Source organism: Pseudorasbora parva, chromosome 22, assembly GCF_024679245.1.
Source record: "Pseudorasbora parva isolate DD20220531a chromosome 22, ASM2467924v1, whole genome shotgun sequence".
In the NCBI taxonomy this organism is placed as follows: domain Eukaryota; kingdom Metazoa; phylum Chordata; class Actinopteri; order Cypriniformes; family Gobionidae; genus Pseudorasbora; species Pseudorasbora parva.
Window position 1 is genome coordinate 40,708,834 of NC_090193.1, and position 17,234 is coordinate 40,726,067.

Here is a 17,234-nt window from a genome sequence, read left to right on the forward strand (position 1 = left end):
AGGAGTTTTTATGAGAAAGTAAAAATGCAGAATGTGTGTGTGTGTGTGTGTGTGTGTGTGTGTGTGTGTGTGTGTGTGTGTGTGTGTGTGTGTGTGATTTCTTCCTGCCGTTCTTTTGTCTTTCAGGTGCGTTTCTCGTCAGTGGGATTTATGACCTGCTTCCCATTCTGTCCACTTACGTGAACGAGCCGCTGAAGATGAACGAGTGAGTGTCTCTCTTTCATGAACACATCGGGGTGTGACGATAAATCGCGATAAAAATGTCACGATATGTATCGTTGATGGAAACGATATGATTCACGGTATAGAGTTGTTTTATTGAGCTTGCTGTAGTCGGCCTGTTTATACGGTATAACTCACACACACACACATTTACAACTGTAAACTCAGTCATCATGAACTCGCCATCATGTCAGTTTGCGTTTAACTTGCGTACACAAATGAAGATATTCTTTATAAAAAGGTACTTCTGTTCCTCCAAAACTCTACTTAAAGTCAATTATTTCTCTCAAAATCCCAAAAAAAACGTCATCAAGGCATCGTTAAAATAACTAATGGAGCGCCTTATCCAAATCCCAGTCTTCTGAGGAGACACGAGCGACGGCTTATGATGAACAGATTTACAGCGACGCTCATACTGTACGGATGTTCAGAAGATTGCGCATTAAAAAGTCTGTATAGTGCATTAATATCGGGAGAGATGCGGCCTGTAAGCGCGAGTAAGGGCTGAGGGGAAAAAATTACAGTTTACGGAGGGTGGATAAACTACACAACTTCATAACTCCAGTTAAAGCACTGCTGGTCTAATATTACTCCGTTACAAGTGAAAGATGTAAAAACTGATTTTTGCTGCAGTAAAAGTACAGAAGTATTTGTTTTCAGAAGTACTTCAGTATCAAAAGTAAATGTCCTTCTTTATGTCGCCGCATTATTGTATTATAGTTGTCTAAATGCACATTATGCCATCATGGTTTAAGCCAGTCAGTGACGCTCCATCTGACACACTAGCAGACGACTAACTTAAACTCATTTAAATACTTGTAGAAAAGTTACAAAGCTGCTGTCACTTTAAGGCCGAATGCACGGATCCAATACACTGATACACATCTGATATTCTCACACTGTTCACCGCTTCAGGGAAGTGGCGTTGAGGAACAGCCCCAGTCACTTCCTGTCGCAGCTCAAAGCCTCGTCGACTTCCTGTGACATCACCGTTGCCGTGGCGCAGAACGACTCGCCCGAGTTCAGGAAGCAGTCGGAGGAATATTTCAGAGTAAGGCTGACACATTATTATTATTATTATTATTATTATTATTATAGTCTGGAGACGTTTGTGTTCCTGATCTTCTAGGCTCTGCAATCTGCTGGTCTTAAAGTCTCTTTTGAGGATGTTCCAGACACCGATCATTTCAGCATCATAGAGCAGCTCGTGGACGACCATTACCACCTCACTAAGGTTCATCAGCCTCTCTTTATTCATTCATTCATTCATTCATTCATTCATTCATTCATTCATTCATTCATTCATAAATTACCTCACCTTAACATTACTTACTTATTTATTATTTATAATTTATTCATAACTTATTTACTTATTTGTTATTTATTATTAATAACTTATTTACTTATTTGTTATTTATTATTTTTAACTTATTTACTTATTTGTTATTTATTTATAACTTATTTACTTATGATTTATTATTTATTTAGAACTTATTTACTTATTTGTTATTTATTATTCATTTATAACTTATTTACTTATTTGTTATTTATTATTCATTTATAACTTATTTACTTGTTTATTATTTATTTATAACTTATTTATTTATGATTTATTATTTATTTAGAACATATTTACTTATTTGTTATTTATTTATCATTTATTTATTATTTTTATTTATAACTTTAGTTATTTATTATTCATTTATAACTTATTTACTTATTTATTATTCATTTATAACTTATTTACTTATTTATTATTTATTTATAACCTATTTATTTATTTATTTATTTATAACTTATTTACTTATTTGTTATTTATTGTTTATTTATAAATTATTTGCTTATTGTTTATTTATAACTTATTTACTTATTATTTATATTTATTTATAACGTATTTATTTATTTATAACTTATTTACTTATGATTTATTATTTATTTATAACTTATTTACTTATTTGTTATTCATTTATAACTTATTTATTTGTGATTTGTATTTATTATTTGTATTTATTTATAACTTATTTGTTATTTATTTATTGTTTTATTTACTGTTTATTTGTATAAATATATTATTATTTTAATTATTTATTTTTTATTTATGCATATTTAATAATATTAAAACAGCACACCTGTAAAATTACAAAACTTACACTCTTAATTTTTGATATAAATACTAAGCCATGTCACATTTTCAGTTTTAATCCAACTGTGGTCATTTGATGCGTTTTTAAACCGAGTGTATATTTATTACTGATCAGCATTTCTTCTTCTCTTCTGAAGCTCCTGCTAAAGATGATGGGGAAAAGTTGACAATAGTGAGATTACCCACAATGCATTGCTCTGGAACGGACCTGCGAGTCGACCTCAAAACGACCCTTTGAGTCTTAGTCCAATCAGACACTAGTATTAACCGTGTTCATCATCATCCGTTTGTGTGTGTCGGTACATTCAGAGCTGAACGTCTTTAATATACGGTTATTTAAATTTAATTTGAACCATTTCAAGTGACATGCAAATGAGATGCAAATGAGATCAGCTGTTGATTGATGAGTTTGATGAGTCCTGCTGTTCACTGAAGCTGCTTTGTCACAATCGGCATTGGAAAAGAGCGATATAAATAAAGATGATTGATCGATTGATTGGTATAAAGTCGCAAATGAATATACACTCTAAAAAATTCTGGGTAAACAACAACCCAATGTTGGGTCAAATATGGACTAACCCAGCGATTGGGTTGTCTTAAACAAATATTTAACCCAACCGCAGGGTTAAAACAACCCAATGTTGGGTCAAATATTGACTAACCCAGCGATTGGGTTGTCTTAAACAAATATTTAACCCAACCGCAGGGTTAAAACAACCCAATGTTGGGTCAAATATGGACTAACCCAGCGACTGGGTTGTCTTAAACTAATATTTAACCCAACCGCAGGGTTAAAACAATACAATCGCTGGGTTAGTCCATATTTGACCCAACATTGGGTTAAAATAACCCTGCATTTTTTAGAGTGTAGCAGTTATTTGACCTAATTTATGGCATTGGAAATGACTCCGTCAGTCTTTATTTGGTATTAAAGGCTGTGCGGAAGTATTTTAAGTTTAAATTGAATTGGCACAGATTTCCTGCTGGAAGAACTGGCTTAAGCCGGCTTTGCCCTGCTCAAACTGGTCTGATGTTTCAATGGCTTTTGGCTGGTTTACACATTTTATCAGTGTGTAAATATGGTGTCTGTGTGTGTGATTTAGTTCAATAAAGCACTGGTATGAACAGTGGTTGTGATTATTGTTGTTGTAGTTGTGTGTTCATGTCACAGGCCGATCCAGCAGATAATGGAGATATTGTCCTTAAAAACAACACAGTGTTTGTATTAGAGGAGCGCGTCTCGAGAGCAATACTCAATGCACACTTATAATATTCTTAGCATTATTTTATGATATTATATCAAAATCCAAATGCACTTCATTCAAAATTGTAAAAGACCAGCTCATTAATATTAATTGCATATGCATCCGCACTTTCTGACTTTTCTTTTCTGTTTTCTGTTTGTATTAAAGCATTAGTTCAGCCAGAAATGAAATGTCTGTCATTAACTCCTCCCCCTAATGTCGCTCCACACCCGTAAGACCTCCGCTCATCTTCACACACAGTTTAAGATATTTTATATTTAGTCCGAGAGTGTATGCAAGTGTATGCACACTATACTGTCCATGTCCAGAAAGGGAATAAAAACATCATCACAGTAGTCCATATGAGACATCAGTGGGTTAATTAGAGTCTCTTGAAGCATCCAAAATACATTTTGACATAAATTTCATTTTGGGGTGAACTAACCCTTTAAGCATCTTCATGTGCTTCTCCTTCTGACAAGTAAATCGGTCAGAGTAAATGCTGAATAAAGTCGTAGTTTTTGTTATTTTTGGACCCAAATGTATTTTGGATGCTTCAAGAGACTCTAATTAACCCACTGATGTCTCATATGGACTACTGTGATGATGTTTTTATTCCCTTTCTGGACATGGACAGTATAGTGTGCATACACTTGCATACGCTCTCGGACTTAATATAAAATATCTTAAACTGTGTGTGAAGATGAGCGGAGGTCTTACGGGTGTGGAGCGACATTAGGGAGAGGAGATAATGACAGACATCTCACTTTTAGGTTAACTAACCTTTTAATCTATATTTTTACTTTTTATTCTTTTGTTATTTTTTCCCTTTTCCATTGTTGCACTTTGAGATTCTTTGGAATGAATAGTGCGTTATATATAAAATCTATATTATTATGAATACTTTTGGGTTGCGTAACCTCATTAATATGTAAGAGTGAACTCTTCAGGGATTCTTTAATTGGCCAGCTAACCTTGCACTCTTTTGACGTCGTCTGCTTTCAACCAATCGGATAAGCGTACTGGGCGACCGTGGCGTTACGTCATGAATATTCAAGAGGGCCGCGTTTCGTGGGCGGGGCTTCGCGTTACCGGTGTGTTGGCAACCGGCAGTTCGTTTCGGTCTGAACGGCGGAGGAACCGGTGTCGGAAAACAGGATGGAGCGGGGATGAAAAAACTCTTCATCATCACACAAGACCAAACTGAGCAAGATACAGTGAGTACATCATGCGATTTGAAAGATATATTCATATCTTAAGGCTCATAAAGGGTTAAATTCGGTTATTCAGGAAAAAAAAAAAAAAAAACTGCCGGCAGTTTCTTCAGTATGGTCACATTTTCATGAAAAGTCATTATATCATCGCCCGAGTCACTAAAGTAAAAAAGTAACCATTTAAACGCGCATTATACACGAAGTTTCGTTTATAAAAGTGATTATGTTGGGGGAAAACTCCGTTTTAAATACCTCACTAGTAGTTTCCCGCTTGGACAAACATTAAGAAATCTCACATATAATATAAATGGATATCTGTGGTTAGATTTAACGTGTTTGTGTTTGAGTGAATTGTGTGTAAATAAAGCTGCAGGAGCTCCGCGCATGCGCAGATCACGCTACTTCCGGGCTTTTAAAGTTAAACTCCGTCTGCCGCAAAAATACAGATATTCTGAGGGAATAAAAATGCATGGTCACGATGACTGGCTATTAAAGTTAGGCAGATCATTACAATTTTTATTTATATTAATAAATACTGTAGCATTACACCAGTAGTTTCAAACTCGGAGGACCATATAAAAGCTCGATTCTGTGATCATAATTTTCAATAAAATCATGATCTAACAAAACTAATATGCGTAACAGTGCATTAGTAGGGAGTAGACGTATTATTAACCTTTTCTTGTATGAATTGATGACCCCAGGCAGGATTTTCCCCCTTGTGTTTTATGGCATTAAAAACAAAATGTGAACTTTTTTTTACCCTTTTTTTTTTAGAGGTTTTAAGATTTCAACTTGAGTGGACGGTGTGCATTTTCTTTTAACTGAAGAAATACTGTATTAAACACAATATAGTAATAACACAGTAATGCTGTGTGTATTTAACCCAGTGGATACAATATAAAATCATGTGAAAAATATAAAATATGTACAAAAATATAATACAACTTCAATTATTGCAAATGCAATTAAGTTTGTTGAATAACTTCATACACCTAAGTTTTATTATTTAAATTAGTGTGAAATGGTCTTTACAGTTGCTCAAAAATATAACTTTTTTTGTTATAAAAAAACAGAAAAAAAAACAAACAAGCCCAGCCCAGATGAGCAAAAGTAACGACGCAATCTGGTGATGAAACACTGGTGATGTGTCTTTGATATCAGAAGGACACTGGAAAACACTCGATATAGCCTTATTAGCTAATAATTCTGATTGATCAATCAGATTACTTTTTGCTGTAACAACTAATGTAACGCATTATGTAATCAGATTACTTTTTGATGTAACAAGTAAAGTAACGCATTACAAGTAACGTGGTTTATGTAATCAGATTACTTTTTGATGTAACAAGTAACGCATTACAAGTAACGTGGATTATGTAATCGAATTACTTTTTGATGTAATGAGTAAAGTAAAGCATTACAAGTAACGTGCATTATGTAATCGGATTACTTTTGGATGTAACGAGTAAAGTAACGCATTACAAGTAACGTGCATTATGTAATCAGATTACTTTTTGATGTAACGAGTAAAGTAACGCATTACAAGTAACGTGCATTATGTAATCGGATTACTTTTGGATGTAATGAGTAAAGTAACGCATTACAAGGGACGTACATTATGTAATCGGATTACTTTTTGGCGTAACGAGTAAAGTAACGCATTACAAGTAACGTGCATTATGTAATCGGATTACTTTTGGATGTAATGAGTAAAGTAACGCATTACAAGTAACGTGCATTATGTAATCAGATTACTTTTTGATGTAACGAGTAAAGTAATGCATTACAAGTAACGTGCATTATGTAATCAGATTACTTTTGGATGTAACGAGTAAAGTAATGCATTACAAGTAACATGCATTATGTAATCGGATTACTTTTGGATGTAACGAGTAAAGTAACGCATTACAAGTAACGTGCATTATGTAATCAGATTACTTTTTGATGTAACGAGTAAAGTAATGCATTACAAGTAACGTGCAGTATGTAATCAGATTACTTTTGGATGTAACGAGTAAAGTAACGCATTACAAGTAACGTGCATTATGTAATCAGATTACTTTTTGATGTAACGAGTAAAGTAACGCATTACAAGTAACGTGCATTATGTAATCGGATTACTTTTGGATGTAATGAGTAAAGTAACGCATTACAAGGGACGTACATTATGTAATCGGATTACTTTTTGGCGTAACGAGTAAAGTAACGCATTACAAGTAACGTGCATTATGTAATCGGATTACTTTTTGATGTAACGAGTAAAGTAATGCATTACAAGTAACGTGCATTATGTAATCAGATTACTTTTTGATGTAACGAGTAAAGTAACGCATTACAAGTAACATGCATTATGTAATCAGATTACTTTTTGATGTAACGAGTAAAGTAACGCATTACAAGGGACGTACATTATGTAATCGGATTACTTTTTGATGTAACGAGTAAAGTAACGCATTACAAGTAACGTGCATTATGTAATCGGATTACTTTTGGATGTAATGAGTAAAGTAACGCATTACAAGGGACGTACATTATGTAATCGGATTACTTTTTGGCGTAACAATTAAAGTAACGCATTACAAGTAACATGCATTATGTAATCGGATTACTTTTGGATGTAACGAGTAAAGTAATGCATTACAAGTAACATGCATTATGTATTCAGATTACTTTTGGATGTAACGAGTAAAGTAACGCATTACAAGTAACATGCATTATGTATTCAGATTACTTTTGGATGTAACGAGTAAAGTAACGCATTACAAGTAACGTGCAGTATGTAATCAGATTACTTTTGGATGTAACGAGTAAAGTAACGCATTACAAGTAACGTGCATTATGTAATCAGATTACTTTTTGATGTAACGAGTAAAGTAACGCATTACAAGTAACGTGCATTATGTAATCGGATTACTTTTGGATGTAATGAGTAAAGTAACGCATTACAAGGGACGTACATTATGTAATCGGATTACTTTTTGGCGTAACGAGTAAAGTAACGCATTACAAGTAACGTGCATTATGTAATCGGATTACTTTTTGATGTAACGAGTAAAGTAATGCATTACAAGTAACGTGCATTATGTAATCAGATTACTTTTTGATGTAACGAGTAAAGTAACGCATTACAAGTAACATGCATTATGTAATCAGATTACTTTTTGATGTAACGAGTAAAGTAACGCATTACAAGGGACGTACATTATGTAATCGGATTACTTTTTGATGTAACGAGTAAAGTAACGCATTACAAGTAACGTGCATTATGTAATCGGATTACTTTTGGATGTAATGAGTAAAGTAACGCATTACAAGGGACGTACATTATGTAATCGGATTACTTTTTGGCGTAACCAGTAAAGTAACGCATTACAAGTAACATGCATTATGTAATCGGATTACTTTTGGATGTAACGAGTAAAGTAATGCATTACAAGTAACATGCATTATGTATTCAGATTACTTTTGGATGTAACGAGTAAAGTAACGCATTACAAGTAACATGCATTATGTATTCAGATTACTTTTGGATGTAACGAGTAAAGTAACGCATTACAAGTAACATGCATTATGTATTCAGATTACTTTTGGATGTAACGAGTAAAGTAACGCATTACAAGTAACATGCATTATGTAATCGGATTACTTTTGGCGTAACCAGTAAAGTAATGCATTACAAGTAACATGCATTATGTATTCAGATTACTTTTGGATGTAACGAGTAAAGTAACGCATTACAAGTAACATGCATTATGTATTCAGATTACTTTTGGATGTAACGAGTAAAGTAACGCATTACAAGTAACATGCATTATGTATTCAGATTACTTTTGGATGTAACGAGTAAAGTAACGCATTACAAGTAACATGCATTATGTATTCAGATTACTTTTGGATGTAACGAGTAAAGTAACGCATTACAAGTAACATGCATTATGTAATCAGGTTACTCCCACACATACACGCACACACTCTTATATTTTATACACTAGATTGTTATTGTCTGAATTGATCTGTTCTGCGAGAGATCCGATACAAAGAAAACTTTATTCAATCTGGTTCTCAGTCATTTACCAAACAAATCAGTTTTTTTCATTTGACTTGACCACAGATCTACACGCTTTCAGAGGGATCACAAAAACAGTTTTTCGTTCATTATTAGACCGAGTCTTTAATCCTGAGAACAAATTAACTCCTAAATCAGGATTCACATTTCTGAAGGTATTACAGCTTTAGGGAACACTGTGGTCCCGGCTGTAGGAATGAGGTGTTTTATACGGTTTATAACATGTCGGCATCTGTGTGGTCTCAGACTTTGAGTCTGAAGGTTAATGTGTGTTTCAGTAGGTAAAGGTTCAGTGTTTGCTTTGTCACTGTTGCGTAGCTCAATGATCTCAGATGAGACACTGATAATAAAGACACGAGAGAGAGAGAGAGAGAGAGAGAGAGAGAGAGAGAGAGAGAGAGAGAGAGAGAGAGAGACATATGGACAGACACTGAATGAACCACAGAGACAAACACAGGACATGAAAGGCAGACGGAAAGGTAGAGAATCATTCATGCTCCTCTTCAATAGGGCTTTTTATTCGTACAATTACAATATATAGGTCGATTTAGGAGAAAAAGGGAAATATCTGTTGTATGATTTGGACATTAAAACTGACCCAAGCTTCTAAAGTGAATTATTTTATACGCAAGAAACTATTATTCTTTGAGAATTATTTGAGTTATTAAGCAACTGGGTTCAAAATCTGCTAGCGATAATACTTCTATTTTGCAAAATTTTAATGTAATTAATGTTTTTACAGATCATGAATGTTTGAGAGAAACATTTAAAATACACTTAAATATAAACATGAATTTGATTTGTACACTGCAAAAAATGCTTTTCTTACTTAGTATTTTTGTCTTGTTCCTAGTTAAAATATCTAAAAATTCTTACATTAAGAAACATTTACTAGACAAGTAAAAATTCTCGTTTTGGGGGAAAAATAACTCAAAATGAAGAGAGTTTTTGCTTAAAATAAGATAAATAATCTGCCAATGGGGTGAGAAAAATAATCTTAATTCAAACAGAAAACAAGATTATTTTTCTCACCCCATTGGCAGATTATTTATCTTATTTTAAGCAAAAACTCTCTTCATTTTGAGTTATTTTTCCCAAAACAAGACAATAATTTACTTGTCTAGTAAATACTTCTTGTTTTAAGATTTTTTAGATGTTTGGTCCTAGAAACAAGACAAAAATACTGAGTAAGAAGAGCATTTTTTGCATTGTAAAATGATTTATCCATATTTTTGGGACTGGTTGGTTCGCCCGTCATCTCTCACCTCTCACAGGTAAAGTCATGGTTGCCGTGCCAACAATTACATAAGGAGTGCTGTGATTGTTCTAAAGGTTCGTGTCTCAGACGCGTTTGAAGCTTGTTTTCTGATGGCAGAGGTTTATGCAATGGTGTGTAATTCCTCGATGAAGCGTGTAGTAACGACTCGAGGTTGTTAAACAGCCGTGTTTAGCATCGGACTCCCTCGTGTCATCATTACAGTGATGTTTGCTGTTGTTTCAGAGCTCAGCGTTCATCATGGGAAAACATGCAAAAAGGTCATTAACATAATTAATGAGCTCAGATTGTGGTTTCAAGCCACATGTTCTTCATCAGACTTGATTTTTTTTTTGGTTGAGCATCTGATTTTCATCTTGATTTTCCTCATTATGGCTGTGCATGATTTCTATAAATGATTTGAAATGCCTCTATTTGTCTTACAGTGACCTGTGAATGAAAAATGTAGTAATTAATTGCTGATGTGTTTTGTATTTCATGCACTGAGGCTGTCAAACATATTTTTGGTATGATCAGGTTTTGGGAATCCTTCGTCAGGAAGTTTGACAAGTAACGTGCATTATGTAATCAGATTACTTTTTGATGTAACGAGTAAAGTAACCCATTACAAGCAACGTGCATTATGTAATCAGATTACTTTTCGATTTAACGAGTAAAGTAACGCATTACAAGTAACGTGCATTATGTAATCAGATTACTTTTTTATGTAACGAGTAAAGTAACGCAATACAAGTAACGTGCATTATGTAATCAGATTACTTTTGGATGTAACGAGTAAAGTAACGCAATACAAGTAACGTGCATTATGTAATCAGATTACTTTTTGATGTAACGAGTAAAGTAATGCATTACAAGTAACATGCATTATGTAATCAGATTACTTTTTGATTTAACAAATAAAGTAACGCATTACAAGTAACGTGCATTATGTAATTAGATTACTTTTTGATTTAACAAATAAAGTAACGCATTACAAGTAACGTGCATTATGTAATTAGATTACTTTTTTATGTATCGAGTAAAGTAACGCATTACAAGTAACGCGCATTATGTAATTAGATTACTTTTTTATGTAACGAGTAAAGTAACGCAATACAAGTAACGTGCATTATGTAATCAGATTACTTTTTGATGTAACGAGTAAAGTAATGCATTACAAGTAACATGCATTATGTAATCAGATTACTTTTGGATGTAACGAGTAAAGTAACGCAATACAAGTAACGTGCATTATGTAATCAGATTACTTTTTGATGTAACGAGTAAAGTAATGCATTACAAGTAACATGCATTATGTAATCAGATTACTTTTTGATTTAACAAATAAAGTAACGCATTACAAGTAATGTGCATTATGTAATTAGATTACTTTTTGATTTAACAAATAAAGTAACGCATTACAAGTAACATGCATTATGTAATTAGATTACTTTTTTATGTAACGAGTAAAGTAACGCATTACAAGTAACGCGCATTATGTAATTAGATTACTTTTTTATGTATCGAGTAAAGTAACGCTTCACAAGTAACGTGCATTATGTAATCAGATTACTTTTGGATGTAACGAGTAAAGTAATGCATTACAAGTAACGTGCATTATGTAATCAGATTACTTTTTGATGTAACGAGTAAAGTAACGCATCACAAGTAACATGCATTATGTAATCAGATTACTTTTTCATATAACGAGTAAAGTAATGCATTACAAGTAACGTGCATTATGTAATCAGATTACTTTTGGATGTAACGAGTAAAGTAATGCATTACAAGTAACGTGCATTATGTAATCAGATTACTTTTTGATGTAACGAGTAAAGTAACGCATCACAAGTAACGTGCATTATGTAATCAGATTACTTTTTGATGTAACGAGTAAAGTAATGCATTACAAGGGACGTGCATTATGTAATCAGATCACTTTTTAATGTAACAAGTAAAGTAACGCAGTACTTAATGAGTACAGTAACGCATTACAAGTTACATGCATTATGTAATCAGATTACTTTTTGATTTAACGAATAAAGTAACCCATTACAAGTAACAATTGATTGATTGTTGTTTTTCTCCGTGTCAGTTGGGAGCCGCGACTCCATGCACTCCATGCGGGTTCCCGTTCATGGTGATGCCATGTTTTCCTCCGTCACCAGCTCCGTCTCCGACCCACGTTTCCGCTTCCGATGGCGGGCCATCACCGTGGCGACCCTTGTTGCCGTGGGCATCCTCTTCTTCCTGCACCAATCATCGACCGGATCCTCCGAGATCCGCTCCGAGCGTTCGTGGCGCTCCGGCCGGGATGTTTCCGGCATGATGGCGGCGGCTGAGTCGGCGGACTCGCGTTATAACGACACGTATCCGCTCAGTTCTCCGGAACACACGGCCAGCGGGATCCGGTACCGGATCGGAGTGATCGCAGATCTGGACACCAAATCGCACAGCCAAAAGGACAACACATGGTTCAGCTTACTGAAGCGAGGCCACCTGCTGGTGTCTGAAAGTGGGGACAGCGTGTCCGTGGAGTGGGATTCGGACGCCGTGGTCCTGGAAAGTCATCTGTCGGAGAAGGGCCGCGGCATGGAGCTGTCTGAGCTGGTGGCGTTTAACGGGCATTTGTACACCGTGGATGACCGCACCGGTGTGGTGTACCGGATAGAGGCCAACAGAGCCGTGCCGTGGGTCATTCTGACGGACGGAGATGGCAGCGTGTCTAAAGGTCAATATGCTCACTCACTGCAAAAAAAGCTTTTCTTACTTAGTATTTTTGTCTTGTTTCTAGTCCAAACATCTAAAAATTCTTAAAGGGGTCATATAATGGTACATCCACTTTTACAAGTTGATTATACAGCAATGTGTGTTGATAGTGACTGCACACAACCATCCTATAATGATAAAAATCCATCAAGTGTTTTTTTAAATCTCCTTATATGTTTTCACCTGTCTGAAATCAAGCCGTTCGATGTGTGACGTCACACAAGCCCCTCCCACGACTGTTGATTGACAGCAGCGTTTCAGCTCAGACCCGCCATGAGCGAGCACAAGATGTCCGCCATTGTGGATACGCTGGAGCAGAATGGCATATTAGCGTTTGTGGTGTTCTGTTCTTGGGTGCAATAGTGAACACAGCAGCCATTTTGATGTTGATATCTCTGATATATCGAATTGATACGGTTGAACTTGCACGTGTCCTGAGAAACTCGCGGTGTCAAACTTTCTCCTGTTGTCTAAGCAACGCTTCACACTCAAAGCCCCCCACAGAACAGAGGGGCGGGGTTAGCAAAGCTCATTAGCATAAAATGCACATGCACAGAAACAGCTTGAGCTGTTTTTTTCCAGTCCAAATATCTAAATATTCTTAAATCCAGATGCATTTACTAGATCAGTAAAATTACATTTTTTTTTTGTTTTCTGTGGAAAAATATCAAAATGAGTTTTTGCTTAAAGGGCTACTTCAGTGATTAGCATATGGCTTTTTATCAGTAGAATCCCGGTCGTATATTCGAATGATCGTGCTTCCCCCTCATATCCCCATAAAACGAGAGATTTATGTATTTTATTTCTGGAAAAAATCCTCAAATGGTGCAAATATCGTCCTTTTGCTTCATCTGATGATGTTTTGTCCGGAGGCTAAAGATTACAGCCAGTAGAGGAGCTATTTCCACATGTTTAACCCGTCCATTGGGATCGCATTTTAAAACAGGCAAAATGATCTGCCAATGGGGTGAGAAAAATAATCTTCTGTTTGGGACGGAAACAAGAAACAAGATTTCACGCAGAAATAAGATTATTTTTCTCAGCCCATTGGCAGATCATTTTGCCTGTTTTAAGCAAAAACTCTCTTCATTTAGATTTGATTTTCAACAAAACAAGAAAAAATAAATTATCTCATCGTTTTACTGATCTTGATTTAAGAATTATTAGATATTTAGACTAGAAACCAGACAAAGAAAACAAAGAAAAAATGCTTTTCTATCATATATACTATAAGGGATGAATGATCTAGATGCATTTCCAACGCTTTGACCTTTTTGTGACCCTTCATTGCAGGTTTTAAAGCCGAGTGGATGGCTGTGAAGGACGAGCGTCTGTATGTCGGCGGGCTGGGGAAGGAATGGACGACCATCAGCGGAGAGTTCGTCAATAATAACCCCGAGTGGATTAAAGTGGTCGGTTTTCATGGGGACGTGGAGCACGAGAACTGGGTGCCGCGTTACAACGCGCTGAAGAAAGCAGCAGATATTAAGCCACCAGGTGAGTGGACAACACACACACACACATTTTTGTGAAATGTGGAGACATTCCATAGGCGTAATGGTTTTTATACTGTACCAACCGTATTTTCTATCCCCTTACACTGCCCCTAAACCTACCCATCACACACACACACACACACACACACACACTGACCCTAAACCTACCCATCACACACACACACACACACACATTTTTGTGAAATGTGGGGACATTCCATAGGCGAAATGGTTTTTATACTGTACCAACCGTATTTTCTATCCCCTTACACTGCCCCTAAACCTACCCATCACACACACACACACACACACTGCCCCTAAACCTACCCATCACACACACACACACACACACACACACACTGCCCCTAAACCTACCTATCATAGGAAACATTCTGCATTTTTACTTTCTAAAAGCATGGGCACCCTGACTGGTCCATACGCCTCAAACTGAGCTGCTCTGTGTAGTCTGACAGCTTTCTATCAGAACCAGCATTAACTTCTGGAGCAGTTTGAGCTCCAGTAGCTCGTCTGTTTGATCGGACCACACGGGCCAGCCTTCGCTCCCCACGGTCATCAATGAGCCTTGGCCGCCCATGACCCTGTGGCCGGTTCTCCACTGGTCCTTCCTTGGAGCACTTTTGATAGATACTGACCACTGCAGACCGGGAACAGCCCACAAGAGCTGCAGTTCTGGAGATGCTCTGACCCAGTCGTCTAGCCGTCACAATCTGGCCAAACTCGCTCAAATCCTTACGCTTGCCCATTTCTCCTGCTTCACACACATCAACTCTGAGGACAAAATGTTTGCTTAATGTATCTAATATATAAAATCTGTTGTTTTGTGTCAGGCTATCTCATCCACGAGTCGGCCGTGTGGAGCGACCGTCTCCAGCGCTGGTTTTTCCTGCCACGTCGCGCGAGCTCCGAACGCTACGAGGAATCGGCAGATGAACGGCGCGGCACGAACCTCATTCTGAGCTGCTCGTCCGACTTTAGCCAGATCTCTGTGTCTCGAGTCGGCCCGCTGAAGCCCACACTAGGCTTCTCATCCTTTAAGTTCATCCCAGACACGGACGATCAGATTATAGTCGCGCTGAAATCGGAGGAGGACGCGGGGCAGATCGCCACCTACATTACGGCCTTCACACTGGATGGGCGGATCCTGCTGCCGGATACCAAGATTGGAGACGTCAAATATGAAGGTCTGGAGTTCATATAGACAGACGGGTCAATGACTGCACTGCAAAAAATGCTCTTCTTATTTAGTCATGTGTCTTGTTTCCAGTCCAAATATCTACATATTCTTAAATCAAGAGGCATTTACTAGATCAGTAAAACGACTTAAGATATGAGTGTTTGCTTAAAACTGGCTAAATGATCTGACAATGGGGTGAGAAAAAAACAAAGATTATTTTTCTCACCGCATTGGAAGATCATTTTGCCTGTTTTAAGCAAAAACTCTTAATTTTGATGTTATTTTCAACAAAAGAAAAAATATGTCGTTTTATCTAGTAAATGCATCTTGATTTAAAGGAACACTCCAGTGTTTTTAGAAATAGAGCTTATTCAACTTCTTTCCTACATTTAGATATGTGGGCAAATGCGTTTATCTCAGTGCATTGTTTTAGTTTGGCAGGGTCGCCGCTAGCTTAGCTTAGCATAATGAATGGAATCCTATGTTGCCAGCTAGCATGTCCCGAGTAAAAGTGTTTAAAAAAAACACTTAATTACTTCTTGTGGCCGGCGTATTCACAACGAGTACAAATAGCGATGCAGATTAAGACTAGCCGATTTCCTAGGCAGATATTGACTTGGGACTATATTATGGGGAAGCACAGGCACAGAGATATCACGCAACACATAAAATCCCCAAACTTCCTGTCGAGCTACTATTCACGCCGGTACGTTGATGGAAGTTGTGGGATTTTCATGTTCATGTTTTTTTGGATCACTTTTACTCGGGACATGCTAGCTGGCAACATAGGATTCCATTCATTATGCTAAGCTAAGCTAGCGGCGACCCTGCCAAACTAAAACAATGCACTGAGACAAACGCACTTGCCCACATATCTAAAGTTAGGAAAGAAGTTGAATAAGCTCTATTTCTAAAAGCGCTGGAGTGTTCCTTAAGAATTGTTCGATATTTAGACTACAAACAAGACAAAAATACTAAGTAAGAAGAGCATTTTTAGCAGTGCGATCACATGACCAGTGGCGTGAGCCACAAAAAAGACATTTTTAGACACTGTGTGTGTGTTGTATGCAGACGATGAAGGACGTCACTACAGAAGCTCAGGGGACTGAAGATGCAATAATAGAGGAAACCTCTAACCAAAAACTCTAATGTGTGCATTGAAAAAATGCAAAGAGTCTGAGAAAAATGATTCCAGTAATCGCCTTTATTAAAAACTACAAAACCTCAATCTATTTTATTGGTTACACTTTACAATCTCATTTGATAACATTAGTTAACTAACAATGAGCTATATAAATACTTTTAAAGCATTTATCCATCTTTAAAGTTAGTGCATTAACGATAACTAATGTATAAATGTTGATATAAACATTGACTAATATTAATAAATGCTGTATTTATTGTTAGTTGTAATGCAGTTAACTAACTAATGTTAACAAATGACACCTTGTGAAGTGTTAGGGTTTTATTTTTAGTGTAAGAACTACACTGGACATGTTAATATGATATTTCTTCTGATTTATGGCATTAATTAAAAGATTAAGACATCGTACATATTAAAATGAATATGCAAATAAAGATTTATTATTAATAATTTGAGACATTTTGATTTATTCAGTGCAGAATT

General features: G+C 36.2%; 2 protein-coding genes across 3 annotated transcripts in view; both read left to right on the top strand.

The window, feature by feature from the left end:
* afmid (arylformamidase) overlaps positions 1 to 2,775 on the top strand; it is a 10,654-nt gene extending 7,879 nt beyond the window's left edge. The window contains exons 8-11 of the mRNA XM_067431027.1: positions 127 to 205; positions 1,138 to 1,273; positions 1,352 to 1,456; positions 2,503 to 2,775. Coding sequence (XP_067287128.1) covers positions 127 to 205; positions 1,138 to 1,273; positions 1,352 to 1,456; positions 2,503 to 2,532 — 350 coding nt within the window. The 3' untranslated portion in view covers positions 2,533 to 2,775. The remainder of the gene's footprint in view (positions 1 to 126; positions 206 to 1,137; positions 1,274 to 1,351; positions 1,457 to 2,502) is intronic.
* A 1,898-nt stretch (positions 2,776 to 4,673) lies between these two features.
* Positions 4,674 to 17,206, top strand: cant1b (calcium activated nucleotidase 1b). 2 transcript variants are annotated; one of them, XM_067430869.1, is made up of 4 exons: positions 4,674 to 4,826; positions 12,243 to 12,878; positions 14,210 to 14,413; positions 15,261 to 17,206. In XM_067430869.1, exons 2-4 carry the CDS (start codon positions 12,260 to 12,262, stop codon positions 15,629 to 15,631), a joined length of 1,194 nt encoding a protein of 397 aa, XP_067286970.1. In that variant the 5' UTR covers positions 4,674 to 4,826; positions 12,243 to 12,259; the 3' UTR covers positions 15,632 to 17,206. The 2 variants fall into 2 exon arrangements, with proteins under 2 accessions (XP_067286970.1, XP_067286969.1); XM_067430868.1 differs by lacking the exon at positions 4,674 to 4,826 and adding an exon at positions 9,239 to 9,371.
* The last annotated feature ends 28 nt before the right edge of the window (positions 17,207 to 17,234 follow it).